Below are 20263 nucleotides of genomic sequence, written 5' to 3'. Positions count from 1 at the left end.
TTTCTGCACTGCAGATACTTTATTCAATGTCTTCATCATCCTCGTCAGTGTCGAAACCTTCAGTTTGAAGCATTTCAATCACTTCAGCAGCAGTAAAAAGCCACTAGTTTGCTCCGAAAATTTCCACTTGTATCGCCTGCAACGCCATTTTTGATAAGTACGCAGATCAGCCTGTCATGTGAGGTACTGAGGTCAACGGCTCGCCAGCGAGTGTATAGTTACGGAATCTCACGAAGAAACTTTTCATTCAACCCTTGAGGAAGGAGGAAGGTGGCAGAATGGTTAAGACGCTCAGCTGCCAATACAGAGAGTCCGTGAGGGTGTGGGTTCGAATCCCGCTCTCGCCCTTTCTCCTAAGTTTGACTGGAAAATCAAACTGAGCGTCTAGTCTTTCGGATGAGACGATAAACCGAGGTCCCGTGTGCAGCACGCACTTGGCGCACTGAAAAAGAACCCATGGCAACGAGAGTGTTGTCCTCTGGCGAAATTACGTAAAATGAAATCCACTTTCATAGGTACACAAATATGTAAGCATGCACTCAAGGCCTGACTAAGCGCGTTGGGTTATGCTGCTGGTCAGGCATCTGCTCAACAGATGCGGTGTAGCGTGTATGGATTTGTCCGAACGCAGTGACGCCTCCTTGAGAAAGTGAAACTGAAACTGAAATCAACCCTTGACACGTTTGCAATGCCCAGTGTAGCTGCAACTGTTATGCGACCCCATGAGGAGAACGCGGAAAAAATTTTAATTGTCTAAACCGCAATAGCATTCTGTCGTCCGGGACGCTGCCTTCTGTCAGGAACGCTTTTGCGTTCCATCGTCCAGAGAGAGTTTTAAAAAAAACTGTTAAACAAGACGTACAAGATGCAAGCTAATCAACCTCTGGACAGACATACACACCTGGATAAGCTCTGCTCAGAACTGAGCGAGGAACTGCCGCCAATGAATTCTCCGTAACTGTCCTCTGAATTAAAAACAAAACAAAAATGTCACCATTCAGAAACAATGCACTAAACTGGAACCAATAAGTCACATTTTTCCTGATGCTTTGAAGATCTTATCAAAAAGTAAAAAAGTGAAAAAAAAAAAAAAAAAAAAAGTGAATTTTTTTTTTTAGGGGTGTGGGGCATGGGGATTAGATCCCCCATGTAACAGCAAAGAAACTTCAAAGAACTTTTGCCATACACAGGCTGCATGACTGTTCTAACTTGAACTAACAGAATATATTCTCACATTTTAATGACCAAATGGCCCAAAAGAAAAAGAAAAAAAAAGAGACAGGCAAGCAGAGAAAGACAAGAGAGACAGAGACTGAGAGAGAGAGAGGATGAAGAAAGAGGAAAAGAAAACACAGCGACATATTGTCTGTATTGTTTCTTAAGTTGCTATAGATCTGAAAACTGATCTGAGGAACGGACAGCAGGAATACAGAATGACCATGACACAAACACATTTCATTCAGAAATACACAATGACCATGACACAAACACATTTCATTCAGAAATAACAAAATGACCATGACACATACACCTTTCATTCAGAAATACAAAATGACCATGACACAAACACATTTCATTCAGAAATACAAAACGACCATGACACAGAACACATTTCATTCAGAAATACAGAATGACCATGACACAGAACACATTTCATTCAGAAATACAGAATGACCATGACACAAACACATTTCATTCAGAAATACAGAGTGACCATGACACAGAACACATTTCATTCAGAAATACAGAATGACCATGACACAGAACACATTTCATTCAGAAATAACAAAATGACCTTGACACATACACCTTTCATTCAGAAATACAGAATGACCATGACACAGAACACATTTCATTCAGAAATACAGAATGACCATGACACAAACACATTTCATTCAGAAATACAAAACGACCATGACACAAACACCTTTCATTCAGAAATACAGAATAACCCTGACACATACACCTTCCATTCAGAAATACAAAACGACCATGACACACACACATTTCATTCAGTTTGGACCATGACACACATACACACTTCATCAAATTCATGTATATCAAAAAAAGAAACTAAAAAAAAAAAAAAAAAAATCAAATTAGGGAGAAACAACAAACATCCAAACTAAAAGACAAAGCAGTTCATGGCGGGGCTGCCGTCAATGGGACGGGGAGGCAGTCTCCACTCTGGAGGGAATGCTCACTTTATAAGCCCAGCTCCGCAACGGAGCAATCATTGTCTGTATGGAAGCTTAGTGGGTGGTGTCTTGTGTATGCTGAGTCAGAACACACACACACACACACACACACACACACACTGCGCCAAACTGAAGTGAGTATGGCAGTGTATGGAGGGAGGGCAGATGGTGTGGGGAGTGGGGCGTTGGGACTGTGAATGAGCAGCAGCAGTGGCGCCCATTATATTTGGATATATAAGATTCTGCTTTCTCTTTTACATTAAAAAAATCTTTTCTAGTTGTTTATTCATTCTGAGTTTGGTATTTGTACGTAATTACTGACCACAGCATATATTATATGGGTTTAAGGAAATTTTCTATCTAAAATTAGGTTTAAATAACATACTTACCGTGACCCAACTAGTGCAGACTCCGGCAGGGGTCTGACATTCCTGTCCTGTGCAAACTACTATCCGCCTATGCGGAGAAAATGAGAGAACTACGGCCGATAACCTCCCGGAAGTAGGTAACGTCCCCTTTGTCCCCCTGGCTAGCGCCCTCTTTTTCCGGCAGCCATCTCGACACCTGTTCCTGTGCACTTCATACGGCTAAGTTTTTCGCATTTTCTATCTGTCTATCGATTCTTTGGTGTTTCTGTTTAGTGTCCAATTATGTCTTCAAACAGGTCGCACAATTATGTAGCTCGATTGGGAGATCGGGCTAAAATTAAGGCACGATCGCAATCGATTCGCGATCAGTCTGGGCCCTCTTCCTCTGGCTCTCTCAGCAACGCCAACCCCACGCCACCTCCACTTCCTCCGCTACCTCCGGTCGACTCCAGACCCCCACTACCCACTATGCCCCCTCAGGCGACTTCTACAGGTTTGTTTGCCAATGCACAGGTCAGTGGTACCATTCATAATTCCATTTTCGATCCGCGATCGGACTCGTTTCTACTATTTTAAGCATACCTTCATTAAGAATTAGAGTTCCAGACTGTGGAAGTATGCTGAACTTCGAGATGTCCAGTGGATGCCATTTTATCGTATCTTGTAGGAGTGATGCCACTGAAGTGGTCATGGTGCGAATGATAGGCGCAGCAAAAAGCAACAAACAAAACAAGACAAAACAAGACACCATCTTCCCCCCACCAACCTGTGCGTGTGACAGCCGACGTCATCGTCGTTGTCGCCAGAGGGGCAGGAGGGTTGGGTGGCGGAGGCGGTCTGATGGCCGGAGACGGTGCTGCCTGGAAGTCTGCAAACTCCTCATCCACGCCGCTGGTGGGCAGAATGGCGACCTGTGGGGGCAACCCCCCAACACCCCCACTCACTACCGCTGCTGGGGGGTGGAAACTGGCAGGGAAGGGGTTGGCCGAGGCTGGCGCATCTGCCAACAGGAAAAGAGTGGGGGTTGGTTGGCCCAGTGGGTAATGTGCCTATCCAAGAAGCGAGGGGCGGTTGGGTTTCGAGTCCCGCACAAGACTTTTTCATTCAGAATCCTTTACTGCTAACGTGCTTTCAGTCTTGTCTGCCATTTTGCTTTGTATTCTGCTGCTTTTGAACAGCAATCTGTTGTTTGCAAGCTGCAATGCCAGGCACACACATGCCAGAGTTTTTTTGACAGGGAGCAAAACACAACACAAGCAGGGAAAAAAAAAACACAACCCCCCGTGACCCCCCACCAACCCCCCCCAAAAAAGAAAACAACCGAAAAATAGTGATTTGTTTAGAAAATAACTAAAACAAATTCAGCGAGTAAATTCATTAAAAAATAAATATTATTTTAAAAAAAATCAATAAATAAAATGTAAAGCACATGTACGTCAGTGAAAACATGTTCACAGTAATGTAACCTTATACAGAACTTTACAAGCACACATAACAAAACGGGAAGCGTTCTACACTACCCCATCTGATGTTTCGTTTCCAGCCCGCTCCCCACACCCCCTTCCTCCACAAAATCTCACCTTTCTCTCTCTCTCTCTCTCTCCTTTTTTTCTTTCTTAAATGGATATCCATTGGGTTTTTTCCTTTTTGCTTACCAAAATTGTTGAATTTAATGACAGAATACGTTCAGCACAACCTCCCATCCCCACCCCGACGTACCCCTCCTCCTCTCCCGACACCAAAACAACCCCCCCATTAGAAATAACAAAAGACTTACGAGAAACAATCCCTCCACCACCACCACCATGGTCCCCGGCGCCCTCTCCCTGCCCATCGTGCCCTGCCGACACGGGCGTGGCGGAGGTCTGACCCACGATGGCGCCAGAGACCGAGCCAGTAGCGAACGGGCCAGCAGCCGTGGAGAGTTGGCCGAGGGCGCCGGACACCGCCGCCGTCGGAGGAGGAGGGTGAGGGTTGGTAACAGCAGTGGTCGTGGTGGTGGTCGTGGCTGCCTGTGCTGGGGGCTGCCCCAGGTAAGGCACGGGGGCCTGGGGGCAGCGCTTCAGGATGGCCGTGGACGTCACCTCGTACTGGTTCTGGAAACGTGTGCACCACTGTCTGATTTATCTGCTTATCTGTATATTTCTCTATCAATTCATTTATTTACTTATCTATTTATTCACCTACTTATTTCATTTTCACTATTGCTCAGCTTTTATCACAGACTTACAGTTGGGCCAACAGCAAAATGAGAGCTGTATGATCAATGGTTTCTCCATTGCAATGGAAAGTCATTAACAACTTAGTCTTTTGTGAAGGACTATGGCATCTCAAACTAGGAGGCAAAAAAAAAAAACAAGGGCCAGAAACAGAGTGATAGGAAAGAGGGATTTGGGGGGATAGAAATTTTAGAAGATGGGGATACCACATATTCATACTGACAATCATGCCCCTCCCCTCCTCAGCATCCCCACACGCAGCAGACTTTTTCGATGGAATGTCTTTATACACACGCAAGTGACCCACAATTGCACACTGAGCAAAAGCAGACAAGACATACTGACATGTGCACATGTTTCATACACTTACATGTGTGTGTGTGTGTGTGTGTGTGTGTGTGCGTGTGTGTGTGTGTATGGGTGTATGGGGTGTGTGTGTGTGTGTGTGTGTGTGTGTGTGTGTGCGTGTGCATGTGTGGGTGTGCATGTGGGTGTAAGTGATCATGATTAACTCTTATGATTATTATGATTATCATTAGTGTGTATTTTGACTGACTGTTATGATAATTATTATCATCATCATCATCATCATCATGACACTGATGATGATCATTGTTATCATCATCATCATCATTATGTATTATCATTATTGTCATCATCATCATTGTCATCACCATCACTGTCATCACCATCATCATCATCGTTATCATCACCATCACCACCGTTATCATCACCATCATCATCATCACCATCACCACCACCACCATCGTCATTTACTCTCACCACCACTCACCTGGACGAGGGCGATCAGCGCCAACAGGACCCAGAGCTCCGAGCGGTGGAGGTGGCCCGGGGTGTGGGTGTTGGCCAGGTTCCACAGGCGGCCCAGCAGCTCGCGAGGCAGGCCGCTCATCACGAGGATGGGGTACAGCCGCTCCGTCACGATGCTCTCCCCGCTGAGGAGCAAGGTGACAGAGTGGTTAGCTCACTTCGGACAGTGGGCCCCGAACGAGGCCCCTACTATTTACCACTGTTTCAGGCGGAGGAGCTTGAACGGGGCTTTAGAAAGTTTTGAATTTTTGCAATGGGCACCTGATTTGCAAAATGACGTTATAAGCTAAGAATATCTTGACCGACCTTTCCACTCTCCTCTGCGACCAGCAAATACAGAGCGTGTTGCTGTGCTCGCGAGCAAGAGAGTTATTCTCTGGGTGACTGGTTCACGTGAACATTGGCGTCTGACCCAGTTTCTTCTCAGTTATTGGCAGACGACAGAATTAGATGAAGGGGCCCTATCAGGGATATATAACATTCTGAATTCAATCTGTTTCAATCTGTTTCTCTGTGCTTCCCTGGAACTGTTTACAGGTCATCAGTGTGTGCAAAATTCAAACAAAAAATATGGATATTTTCATCATCTCACTGGATAGCAGCATAAGGAGGGAGGAAGATTTATATTTTGTCCCCAACTAACTCATTATGTAACTGATCAGTTTGGAAGTTTTCATTCATGAATTCTAACATTTGTTTTTCGGCAATACTTTTTTTTTTTTTTTTTACCCGGTGGGGAGAGTCAGGGGAGCTAACTGGCAGTACCATGTGAGTTAAGACACTTATCTGCCACTACATTGTCCATTGGTTTCCGAGTTTGAATCCAGGACTCGCCCTTTCTCTCAAGTTTGACTGGGAAAATCAAACTGTTTGCATCCAGTCATTCAGATGAGATGATAATAATAATGGATACTTATATAGCACACTATCCAGAAATCTGCTCTAGGTGCTTTACAAAAACGCTTAGTTAACATAAAACATTACATCTATGTTACATACACAAACCAAAATATGACTGCACACACACACACACACACACACACACACACACTACATACATACATTTTAACAATACATGTGTCTCTAACAGCTACCCTAACACATACGCACACATAGGCAGGCACAAACTTACATAAACGCACGCACACATAATACACATTCATATACATGCATGTAGTTATGTACACATACATATGTATACATACATAGTCAAGCACAGCTAACGCAAAGGAAGTGGACCTGCCACAATTGAACTTACAAAGGTAAACAAAGGTGCACTTGGTGCAATGAAACAGAACCCACGGTAACACAAGTGTTGTCCCCCTGGCGAAATTTTGCAGAAGAAATCCACTGTGATAGGGTACACAAATATATATATCTATGCACGCATGTAAGGCTTAACTAGCACGCTGAGTTATGCTGCTGTCAGGCATCTGCAAAGCAAGATGTGGTGTAACGTGTAAGGATTTGTCCAAACATGGAGACACCCCCCTTGAGAATATGAAACGGAAACTAAAACTGTTCTCTTCACTGACACACAAGTTCAGACCAAGAGATTTGTTGGGTTGTTTTTTGGGTTTTTTTTTTTTTTTTTAAACCTAGCCCCTGTTTCGTTACTAGCATCAGATATTCTTTTTCTTCTGAGGATGCTTAAGAAGAACAATAATAACAGTAAGGACAATAATAATAATAATAATAATAATAATAATGGTAAGAACAAGAAGAATGGCATTTACAATATAAAGTTACAGAAACAAGCACGCACTCACAAACACGCAAACACATCCGCACGAGCACACACATGACCAGCAAGTAATTCAATACAAAGATAAAAAAAAAGATATAATAATAACAATAATAATGATAATCAGTACATTTACACAGCACTTTTTTTCCACTTCTTAAAGTGCACACACATGCACACACAGACACACACACACACAAACAATTACAAAATAATTAGAATGGAGATCCATACAATACAGACATGAAATTGGAGTGCCTTGATTTTGTAGAGATTTGTTTGAAAGGACACAAGTAAAGGAGACAGCGGTAGGCTGCAAACAGGCAGCGAATTCCAGGTATGTACAGCTGAAAAACTAAAAACTACCCTGCCATGTTGCCTCCTCTGCTGTCCTGACAGTCACTGTCAGACACGACCATCAATCAATGCATGTCAAGATTTTGATTCCAAAAAGCCCCCAAGGGGGGGACATGGAAAAAGCAAACTAGGCACATGGCAAACAATACATGGACAACAATGTATGTGGCAATGTTGCACAGTACACGACGGACATGTAATTGAGAGGAGGAGTTTGTATTATACTCCATGTTTGGTGTTACATATACTGTACCATGTCAAACTGATGCAAACTAGGCCTATCGGTTTGCTCTGCTTGGCCAAATTTCGCGCAGCTAACAGTGAAAAGACGAGCCGTCTTGCCTGGTCCGCTCTTAGCCAATCAAACGCCTCTAAAAGCTATAAGCGCTGAATCAATCCTTTGGCCAAGGCTCTCCACGCCATCTTGTCAGGTTTACGCTCTGTCTCGTCTTACGCTTTTTTTGGCTATTAAGCGTATTCATTTGGATAATGTGCTGTATCATACACATTACCATATGAAACAACATGACCCCCAAAAAACAAAGCTTGGCTACCTACAACATGGCGGGGTAAAAACGCTCATACTCGTAAAAGCCCACTCGCGTACATACGAGTGAACGTGGGAACTGCAGCCCATGAACAAAGAAGGAGAAGAAGAAGAAGAAGAAACAACAGGAGAAACAACTCACTCTGACACGGCCTCCAAGACGTGTTGATAGACCACGGGCAGGTTCTTCCCAGAATCCTGACACCAGTCCGGCAACCCCCGTCCTCCCTCCGGCTGCTGGTGGGGGTGGTGGGGGAGGGCTCCCGATGGGGCTGCTGCCGGCATTGGTTGCTGAGGCTCATGGGCCGTTGCCGTCGTCCCTGGAGTCGCCTGTGTTGGGAGGTGGTGGTGGTGGTGGTGGTGGTGGTGGGCTGGTGGAAAGGTGGTGGTGGTGGTGGGACTGGTGGGTGAGTGGGGGGGGAGGGCAGAAGGCGGAGGCGCAGTTTTGTTGGCTTTTCCTGTGCGAGAAATAAAAGTGGGTTTTGTTGTTGTTGCTGTTGTTATTCTCAAGGCCTGACTAAGCGTGTTGGGTTACGCTGCTGGTCAGGCATCTGCTTGGCAGATGTGGTGTAGCGTATATGGATTTGTCAGGAACGCAGTGATGCCTCCTTGAGCTACTGAAACTGAAACTGTTGTTGTTGTTGTATTGTAAAAATATACAATGTCTTTTTTGTCTTGATGTCGTTTTTGTCACCAGATATTTGTCTTTGGTCACTACTGCTGCAAATTTAATTTAACAAATATAAAACATCACACTTACCAAAGACATCATCACAATCCACACACATAAAAATAATACTGAAAAAAATTTTTTTTAGCTGTTTGTTTTTTTCAAACAACAAGTGTTAAGTTTTCTTGTTCTGCTATATGATGACAGAAACCATCTTTCCATGTGTGTACTCAAAAAACACTCATGAGCATCTCTGCTCCCTCTACCTGTCTGTTTATCTGTTTCTCTCTTCCTCAAGCTGTACAAGCTGTTTTGAACTTTATCCTCTCAGACACGGGAAGCCAGTGTAACTTACATCAAAGTGGACAACATTAAAGAACTCACTTAGGTGTTCAATCAGTTGATGAATCTAAATATGTAGATGCTACTGTGAACTTTATTCTGTCAGACACTGGAAAAATGTCATAAATTCAGAAGCGGGCAACAACCAACCACTCACTATTCTCTTAGACATTGGAAGACAGTGTAACTTCTATACAGAAATGGACAGCAACCAACCACTCACTATTCTCTTAAACATTGGAAGACAGTGTAACTTCTAAATACAGAACCGGAGAGCAACCAGCCACTCACTATTCTGTCAGACACAGGAAGACAGTGTAACGTCTATACAGAAGTGGACAGCAACCACCCACTCACTATTCTCTCAGACACTGGAAGACAGTGTAACTCAGACACAGGAAGACAGTGTAACTTCTAAATACAGAACCGGACAGCAACCAGCCACTCACTATTCTCTTAGACATTGGAAGACAGTGTAACTTCTATACAGAAGTGGACAGCAACCACCCACTCACTATTCTCTCAGACACAGGAAGACAGTGTAACTTCTAAATACAGAACCGGAGAGCAACCAGCCACTCACTATTCTGTCAGACACTGGAAGACAGTGTAACTTCTATACAGAAGTGGGCAGCAACCAACCACTCACTATTCTCTCAGACACTGGAAGACAGTGTAACTTCTAAATACAAAAGTGGACAGCAGCCACCCACTCACTATTCTCTTAGACATTGGAAGACAGTGTAACTCAGACACAGGAAGACAGTGTAACTTCTAAATACAGAACCGGAGAGCAACCAGCCACTCACTATTCTCTCAGACACTATACAGAAGCAGACAGCAACCAGCCACTCACTATTCTCTCAGACACAGGAAGACAGTGTAACGTCTATACAGAAGCAGACAGCAACCAGCCACTCACTATTCTCTCAGACACAGGAAGACAGTGTAACTTCTAAATACAGAACCGGAGAGCAACCAGCCACTCACTATTCTCTCAGACACAGGAAGACAGTGTAACTTCTAAATACAGAACCGGAGAGCAACCAGCCACTCACTATTCTCTCAGACACTGGAAGACAGTGTAACTTCTAAATACAGAACCGGAGAGCAACCAGCCACTCACTATTCTCTCAGACACAATACAGAAGCGGACAACAACCAACCACTCACCATTCTCTCAGACACTGGGAGGCTGTAACTTATAAATAAGTGGACAACCACCACAGTTCTCTCAGACACTGGTAGACAGTGTCACTTCTATACAGAAGCGGACAACCACCAACCACTCACCATTCTCTCAGACACTGGAAGACACTGTAACTTCTAAATACAGAAGAAAGTGGACAACCACCAGCCACTAACAGTTCTCTCAGGCACTGGAAGACAGTTTAACTTCTAAGCGGACAACCACCAGCCACTCACTCTCCACGATGAACAGCCCCTCCAGGTCCTGTGTGTTGTCCCAGCGACGCGCGTGGTCACTCTCATGGTGCACGCCCACGTTCCTGGCACCGTGGTGCACGCCCGACTTCTGCACCTCCATCAGCGAGGGCTTGTGGAAGCCCCGCGCCTTGTGGGGGGCGTTGAGGTCCGAGCATTCCATCATCATGGACATCAGGTCTGTCAGGAACAGGCAGACATAAAACAAAATAAAATAAAATAAAATAAAATAAGACAAAAACTCTGCACCTCCATCAGCAAGGGCTTGTGGAAGCCCTGTGCCTTGTGGTAGGCACTGAGGTCTGAGCATTCCATCATCATGGACATCAGGGGCCGTATTCAAGAGAACATCATGTCTGAGGGTAAATGTGTACCTGCGGGTGATCTGCCTGAGGCAAGGCAAAGTGCCCGAGGGCGAGCAATGTCCAGTATTCATGAACACAAGAGTCTCCCCGCGTGTCTACAAACCCAAAGGGAATTTACCCTTACTACCTGCCAAGGGTGACTGCACACGAAGCAGAGGTAAAAATGGCAGATCCTTTTGCAGCATTTTTTTCTTCTTTTTTTTTTAAAGGGAAAACAGGCATGCTTTACAGATACCATGTGTTTTGCAAACTCTCTCGACAATGTTCCAAGCTGTGGTGCAATGAGGAGTGAAACTGAGAGCATGCGCAGACGGGAATCATTAGGATTTTTTTAAAAAGACGATGGGTTAGCTGTCTGAGTGAACCGCGTGCGTCTTGAATACGAAGATAACTTATCCTTCATGGTAAACTGTACCTGCGGGTGCCAACCATGTCAAAGATATTTTGCCTTCACTGTCAACCTCCCAGAACCCCCGCAAGGGAGATGTGGCTGTGTAATAATTCTTCTGCACCAAGGGAAGTTTAGCAAAAAACACTTGTTTGTGTTCAACCATAAATTTCTAGTTTCCTGCAAAGAGAAGTTTAAATAAATGAGTCGTCTGCATTTTTTTAAATTTTTTTTTTTACTTTGTACAGTGCAATTGATTGTGTTTTACAAAGAAAGGTGCTATGTAAATTAAATTATTACCATCATCATCATCAATATCATCATCATGATTATGATAAGAAAACAAACAGCATACATACTGAATAACAATTTTTTTTTTAATTAATAAAAAAAATAATAATAAAAAAAATAAAATGAAAGAAAATTAAACAAAAAAAATATTTAAAAAAAACAAACCAAAAAAAAAAAACACACTCAGAGACAAACCTTTCTTTTCCACAGGAGGTTTCTGCTCAGGAAAACTCAGCGCCTCTGGTTTGCTCCCTCCCCCAGACGATCCAGACGAGGCTGGACTGACAGCGGAGGGGGGTCGAACGTCTGCACTGCTGTTGCTTCCTGCCTGGGCTGTCGATGACGACGACGACGACGACGATGATGATGATGATGCAGGGGCTGGAGCTGTGGTGGACGTGGTCGTGGGTCCTCCTAAGAAATCGCCGAACCCGTCATCGTCGTCATCTTGTTGCTGGCCGGCTGGCTGTGCTGTTTACAAGGATTTTTACATAATTATGGTACCACTCTTTATTATTATTTGTTACATATGGTAGGTTGTTGCTGTTGTTGTTGGGTTTTGGGGTTGGATTGTTGTTTTTTTTCTCCTTTCTTTTGTTTTGTTGTTTTCCCCTTGCAATGAAGGTTACATCTGCCCAGAAAACACATGTAACCTAATTCCACAAAAGATCATCACAATCGCAAAAAATGTAAAAAAAAAAAAAAAAAAAAAAAAAAAAAATAATAATAATAATAATAATAACAACAACAGACAATCGGTTTCAATCAAAAACCAGTGAAGCATCATACGGTAGTATTTACTTCAAAGAGTATACATAAACACTGACAAGATAACATGCATACCCCCTCTTCCCCACCCCAAGCCCCCCCACACACACATACTTGTTACCACACACATCCATACAGCTGATGTTGTTATTGATGTTGTTATTGCTGATGATGATGATGTTGATGGTTCCGTTATTGTTTAAGTTGTCATTGTGCTTTTGATGCTGTTGTTGTGCTGTAGATATTGTTGCTGATGATGTTGACAACTGAATGGCAAAACTGAATAGGCTTTGGATTTCTGATTGAGAGTTCACCAGTGATCAGATTCAGTTTAGAGGCCCCGTTTTGACATGGTGTTGCATCTTCAGGAAAAACACTTCGCTCCCATTTACGTGGAAAGGTGCTATGTAAATCAAATTATTCCATTTAGAATCATCATCATCATTATGGGTATTATAATCATTATTATCATTTGTTATTATCACTGTTGTTGTTTAATGTTATTATCATCATTATTATTACTATTATTATCATCATCGTTGTTGTTGTTGTAACTATCATTACTATTATTATCATTATCATTGTTGTTGCTGTTGTTGTAACTATCATCATTATTATTATTCTCAAGGCCTGACCAAGCACACTGGGTTACTCGGCTGGTCAGGCATCTGCTCATCAGAGTACACGGCTTTGTCCGAACGCTGTGATGCCTCCCTGTTTAACTGAATTGAACTGAATTATCATTATTATTCTTATCATTATCATCACTATCATCAACAACATTACCATCATCTTCATCATCATGATTACCTGACACACCGTGAGGAACCGCCCCCTGGTGGTGACCCGAGGCGTGATCCTGGCACCCAGCGCCCGACCCTTGACCTGACCCATGCCCCGACCCCGGTTTCTCTGCCTTGCCGAACAGGTTGTCTATCAGTGCGTTGGCGTCCGTCACCTGGGCGCCGGGCCGGTGGAACTGTCGCAACTTCTTCTGTTGTTCCTCAAAGTAACGCTCCTTGTCCGTCTTTGGTTTCTGGGCCGCCACGGCGGCGGTGGCTTTGGCAGGGGCTCTGACCAAGAGGGAGGGTCATGATGGCTTGTCATTTTGTGTTTTTGTTGTTTTAACAAACTCACTACCAAAAAATACTATCAATTTTTAAAAACATCACCCAATGATCACACACATTTCCCACCTTACCCACAAGCCCTCCACACACACAAACACACACACACACACACACAAGCCACACACACCTGAAGGTAGTTCAGGTGGGAGTGGCGGGCGCAGGGAGAAGAATACTAAAATACTCTTTGAACAGATATGTTTTTTAAGATTACACACACAGGCAACAGCAAATTGAGAGCTGTATGGTCAATGGTTTCTGTGCTGTGATGGGAATTCATTTCCAGCTTAGTCTTTTGTGAAGGACTATCAACTCTCAAACTAGGAAGCAAGACTGCAGCCTTGGGGGCTGGCTACTTGGCTTTTGGGGACCATCCCAATACCAACTGTCCTAAAGCCCTCTTGGCCGATAGAGAAGGGACGTAACCTGGTCATGACACCCTCCACTTTTATCCAATTTTTTTCTAGCCCAGATAGCCGGGGCTGCAGTTGCTTATCTGCTGTTTTGATGGTCGTATTTCCACATGACTATTAATAATAATAATCAAATTATTTGTTAGTACTTATATGGTGCAACCTCCCCATATAATGGGCTTTTTAGCGCCTCACATGAAACAATACATATACAACAGTGCATGATAACACATCACTGCACATGAAAAAACAATACATACATGTGTATCTATACACCAAGACAATACTACAAATTGCAGATAATTATGAACAATCACACACACACACACACACACACACGACACAAGAAATGCTCTACACGCGCGCACACATGCTCGCGCACAAACACCCACCCACAGACACACCCACACACTACATGATGATTTCAGTAGAGGGTAAAGTGGAGTGAGCAGAGGGAGGAAGAAAACACGACACTGTTTGAACAGGTGGGTTTTCATAGTTTGTTTTGAAAGAGGACAGCGTTGGTAAGTGATGGAGATCCAGAGGAATAGAATTCCGGACAGACACTTGCACAGTATGTGAAGTAGATTTATTTGGAGGGGCTGTGGGGTAATGGGAGGGTAAAAAAAATCAAGACTTAGAAAGTGCATTGGTACTAATAAAGATTTCTTCTTCTTCTTTTTTCTGGTGAAAAGTTTTAGTTATTGAAGGGTGGTTTCTGGCTACAGAACAATACTGAGGGAATGCTCTTTGAAACAGGTCTCCTAATACATGCTGGGTAAAAACTTGCCCCAAAAAACAGAAATGAAAAAAGACAGACACTCATCCCAATCAATCACACACACCCCACACACAGTGCCCACACCCACCTTGCTTTGCTGTGATAACTGGCAGCCAGATGCTGTGTGTAGGAGGGCGGGGGTCCTGAGGGAGGTCGCATGGACTGGAAACAGAAAATCTTTTTTTTCTTAAATGGAGCAACTGCATGACCATCAATCATTCTTCTTCTTCCTCTGTGTTTAAATCAAAGGGTGGAAGAATAGTTGAGACACCTATCTGCCAATACAATGTCTATAAGGGTCTGGTTTTGATTCCCTGTCTCACTCTTTCTCCACCAAAGGCTGCCTGGAAAATCAAACTGAACATCTGTCATTTGGATGAGATGATAAACCAAGGCCCCATGTGCAGCACGTGAAGTCAATTCTGCTCTACGGACGCGAGACATGGCGGACAACACAGACGATGCAGCAGAAGATTCAGACATTCTTCAACACCTGTCTGAGGCGCATCTACAAGATCTGATGGCAGGAGAAGATCCGAAACGAAGATCTGTGGGAGCGAGCGGGACAGGAACCAGTGGCCAAGCAGATACTGCGAAGGAAGTGGGGCTGGATCGGACACACCCTCAGGAAGCCAGGGTCCAGCATCACATGCCAAGCCCTGATCTGGAACCCACATGGAAAGAGGAAAAGAGGCCGGCCTCACAACAGCTGGAGGCGAGATACCGAGGCAGAGCTGAAGCAGCAAGGGACCAACTGGACTGGAATGGCCAGAACAGCCCAGAACAGAGTGCGGTGGCGAGGGGTCGTCGATGGCCTATGCTCCACCAGGAGCGATGGGCAAAATGAAATGAATGATGTGCAGCACGTACTTGGTGCACTGAAGAAAAACCCATGGCAAAATAAGTGTTGCTCCTGGCAAAAATATGTAGAAGAAATCCACTCTGATAGTTAATATATATTAGATATGCATGCACTCAAGAGTTGGGTTATGCTGCTGGTTGAGCCACTGTTTGCAGATGTGGTGATGCATATATAAATTTGTCCAAATACAGTGATGCCTCCTTGATAAACTGAATGTAAAACTCCTGCATTTGTGGGGTGCAACTCCTCATATATACTGTATACATGCATATGAATGGGCTTTTACGTGCAATACTGTTTTCACCCTGCCATGTTGGCAACATTACTGCTTTCTTTTTTTTTTCTTTTTTTTTGTGCCTTTTTTGGGTGGTGGAGGAGTTAGGGGGTGAGCGCATATACTGGCTATGTACTTGTTTCTGTCACCAAGCAAATGCTGTTGTGGGTAACAGGATCTTTAATGTGTGTATTTGATCTTCTGCATGTGTATAGTATACAAATGAAGGTGGTTCAGGCACTTGCACATCTGTACATCTGTTGGTAATGTGTCCAACAGTGCAGCATCCCCATGACCAAGATAAGTTTTGGGACCAGTGACAGTGACATCTGTAGACCTGTGAAATAGGAAAAAATCTAAGCCACCAAGCACTGCAAACTGGAACACACACTTACACACACACAGTGATACACACACAGTCACACACACACACACACACACACACACACAGAGAAAATCACACACACACACACATACACACACACACTCACGCACACACACACACACACACATGCACTCACACACACACACACACACTCCTCCCCTCCTTCCCTCATCACCTCACCTGCATGGGGTACATAGCTGGGGCCATCCCTGGCATGCCCCCCATCATGGAAGGGTTCATTCCTTGCTGGGGGTAGAATGGCATGCCTGCCGTGGCAAACTGCTGCTGCTGCTGCTGTCCACCCCCCACAAACATGGGCTGAGCCACAGGCCCCATGCCCATCCCCATGTTGGGCATAGGGTTGAACGCTGTGGAGTCGATTATAGGGTTAAAACAGGCACCAGTCATGTTTGATGCAGGGTGTGATGGCACAGGTATAAAACAGATTTATGTAACTAAATGAATAATTCTGATAAATAAATAAACATTTTTTTCTTAAAAAGAAAGAAAGAAATAGTGGGCACAGGGCTGAATGTTATAAATAATAAAACATTTCTTTAAGATACTTTATTCACAATACACATGTACAGTAAGAGATAGATCTATACAGAGACAGAGAGTGAGAGACGAAGGTGGAAACAGAAAGAACGGATCTATCACACAGCACACTCACTGTCACACACCCACACCCACTTCACCACTATTCCACACACGGATCAAGTGAGGTCATTCTTCCTCACATTTGTGCATGTCTGACGACTTCTTTTTTTTTTTTTTTCTTTTTTTTTGCGAAACAGAGAGTGTGTAGTGTTTTGGCATACAGCATACTTCAAACACAAGCTTTGGCACTGTATGTATTGTGATGTACGCCATACGTCAACAGTACAGTCAAGTGGTTTTAAAGAATATGCATTGCACAAGTTAATCAATGTCAATATATGTCAGAAACAGAACAGTCTTATTCTATTTAGTATTCAACATTCAAGGCCTGATGCCAGTACAATGATTAACAGCAAGATAACAGATTTGTCAGAATTTCGTAGTTCCCCATCATGATAAAACAGAATTGAGTAACCTACCTGTAGGCTGCTGCATTCCTGCTTGGCCTACCATGTGTGGTAGCCTGAAAAATAGAAGATATATAATAATAATAATAATAATAATAATAATCATAATCATAATGATGATGATGATGATGATGATGATGGTATTTGTATAGCGCTGAATCTTGTGCAGAGACAAATCAAAGCGCTTTCGCACCAGTCATTCACACGCATGCATAACTCTAAAACTGGAAAAACAGAAGACAAGGAAAAGGCAGCGAAAGGAGGCTATTTCGGGAAGAAGTAGGTTTTAAGGCCAGACTTGAAAGAGCTGAATGTGGAGATCTGACGAAGCGAAAGAGGAATTTGATTCCAATTGCAAGGTCCAGAGACAGAGAAAGAACGGCGGCCAACAGTTAAGTGTTTGAATCTGGGTATGCGTAAACAGAGTGGATCCGAAACCGATCGTAGTGAGCGAGATGGAGTGTAGAGGTGAAGGCAGCCACAGAGATAGGAAGGGGCAGATTTGTGAATACATTTATAACATAGAGTGCTGATCTTGTACTTTATTCTGTGTGATATGATGAAAGCTGTTCAGTTGATGACGTTATCTTGTTGGTGATCAACTGAAGTGATTCTGGTCATACCTCATGAATTTTACATGCTACAATGTACATCAACAGGTAGAGGTCAGGTTCATGATAGAAGTGGGCGTACAAAAAAACCAAAAAAAAACCAATCAAACTTGAAACCTTCATTTTGGGGTTTTCATTTCCTATGACACTCTCAACACTGAAGCTTCAAGCCAAAATTTTGTTAACAGAGGGCTTTTATGTTGTAATATTGTGTGATCACAAATACTAGTAGCGTTTGTGGGCATGTGTGACTGTGTTTATTTACAGTGTTTATGTTTAGAACAACAAAATAGTGAAGGAAAACAACATGATTGCACTTGCTGAGTGACTTGGTTATTCTATATGAAACAATTGCATACACACACACACACACACACATATATATATATGTGTGTGTGTGTGTGTGTGTGTGTGTGTGTGCATATTTTGCATCATTTCAACCCATTGATAGAATAAAGAGACTTGAGTTTTCTTTTCTTGTAATTGTACTGCAAAAAATAAAAGTAATTCTGGAATTCAAAGGGTATAGAAAAATTGTGGAAACTAGGTGGAAAGAGAGGACTGAGGGAGTGACTTCATAATATTTTCAACTGTATCCTTCTTCTTCTGCGTTCGTGGGCTGCAACTCCCACGTTCACTCACATACACACGAGGGGGCTTTTACATGTATGACCGTTTTTACCCCGCCATGTAGGCAGCCATACTCTGTTTTCGGGGGTGTGCATGCTGGGTATGTTCTTGCTTCCATAACCCACCGAACGCTGACATGGATTATGGGATCTTTAACGTGCGTATTTGATCTTCTGCTTGCATATACACACGAAGGGTGTTCAGGCACTAGCAGGTCTGCACATATGTTGACCTGGGAGATCGTAAAAATCTCCACCTTTCACCCACCAGGCGCCGTCACCGTGATTCAAACCCGGGACCCTCAGATTGACAGTCCAACGCTTTAACCACTTGGCTATTGCGCCCGTCTCAACTGTATGAAGTTCTGACAACATGCTTAAAACAACATGACCATTTTTTTTTTTTTTTTTTTTGCTGACACTGTGACAGTACTTAAACCTGGGAAGTGGGATTGTGGTAAGTAGAGGATCTAGTATAAAATTAACTATTTCATCTCTGGGCAAAGTCACATGACTGACTGATGATGACTGAGTTTCCAAACTGACCACCTAATTCCTTTTTTTTAATTGCACAGAAAGATGCAAAGCAGTGACAGTGCACATGCTAAATCATGTGGATTTGCAGCTTACATCTAAAAGGAGCGAGTGTGCAAAATATAGATTACACGAGCAGCGACATTATCAATGTTATGGTTTCAGAACGCGTTATTCACTCACGTGTTATTAACACATAATGAACATTACATTCACAGAATTATTCATTAAGTATGGCCGTAATCCCAGTCAAGGAGTTCCACATTCATGAATAATGTAATGCTACTGTCGCTTACCGACCTGTGTACCCTGCCCTGGGCAAAACATCTGCATCACCTGTCTTGCTTGATCAAGTTGATCCCATTTACAAAACGTACTCTAGTTCTATCATCTCAACTGTTAACATCGAACATAATTTGATACTCAAATCCTGCCTGAATTTATTTTACATGTTCATAACAACTCAAACATTCAAGCAGAAGGATCTGTTTGTTTGTTTGTTTTCCCGACCGCTAAAAATGAAGTCCAGATCTGCCTAAATTCCTCAAAATTTTTTAATTATGATTTTGTTAACAGTCAACAGACCTGATACAAAATCCCACCAGATTTCATATTTAGTAACCATCTCGCTTAATTCATCGATAGATTAGCATATACAGAGGCTGCACAACTATTCAACTGATATCAACATTGGACTCAGTGACGTGGATACTGTCAAATTAATCATAACACACCCACTTACCTGTTGTCTGCCATTTTGACGATCTCCTGTGATAAAAACTACTTTTTGTTTTCAGGACAGGAAAACGTAACCCACTGACCTTACATGCGATTATCTCCCTTTACACCAAAGTCGAAAGCTGTCAGCAATGGGGAATAATACTGACACTAACACTAGCACTTGCACTGACACACGCACTCATATAAACGCGCGCATATTCTGTCTCTGCTCTCTCTCTCTCTCTGGTGTTATTTCTATTACTGTTTGTTTGTTTTTTGGTAACATGTGCATACTTATTTTAGTTCTCTTTTTTTTTTTTTTTTGGGGG

At 43.2% G+C, this 20263-nt stretch overlaps 1 protein-coding gene across 1 annotated transcript in view; it reads right to left on the bottom strand.

Moving 5' to 3' along the window:
• Nucleotides 1-19980, bottom strand: part of LOC143288359 (uncharacterized) — a 50237-nt gene extending 30257 nt beyond the window's left edge. The window contains 12 exon segments of the mRNA XM_076596744.1: nucleotides 902-965; nucleotides 3333-3566; nucleotides 4344-4662; nucleotides 5579-5741; nucleotides 8407-8722; nucleotides 10702-10899; nucleotides 11959-12234; nucleotides 13342-13604; nucleotides 14941-15014; nucleotides 16554-16741; nucleotides 17453-17496; nucleotides 19957-19980. Coding sequence (XP_076452859.1) covers nucleotides 902-965; nucleotides 3333-3566; nucleotides 4344-4662; nucleotides 5579-5741; nucleotides 8407-8722; nucleotides 10702-10899; nucleotides 11959-12234; nucleotides 13342-13604; nucleotides 14941-15014; nucleotides 16554-16741; nucleotides 17453-17496; nucleotides 19957-19970 — 2153 coding nt within the window. The 5' untranslated portion in view covers nucleotides 19971-19980.
• Nucleotides 19981-20263: the final 283 nt, after the last annotated feature.

This window comes from Babylonia areolata, chromosome 12, assembly GCF_041734735.1.
Source record: "Babylonia areolata isolate BAREFJ2019XMU chromosome 12, ASM4173473v1, whole genome shotgun sequence".
Classification (NCBI taxonomy): domain Eukaryota; kingdom Metazoa; phylum Mollusca; class Gastropoda; order Neogastropoda; family Buccinidae; genus Babylonia; species Babylonia areolata.
Note: the sequence above shows the minus strand (reverse complement) of the source record. Positions and strands in the feature narration are given on the sequence as shown.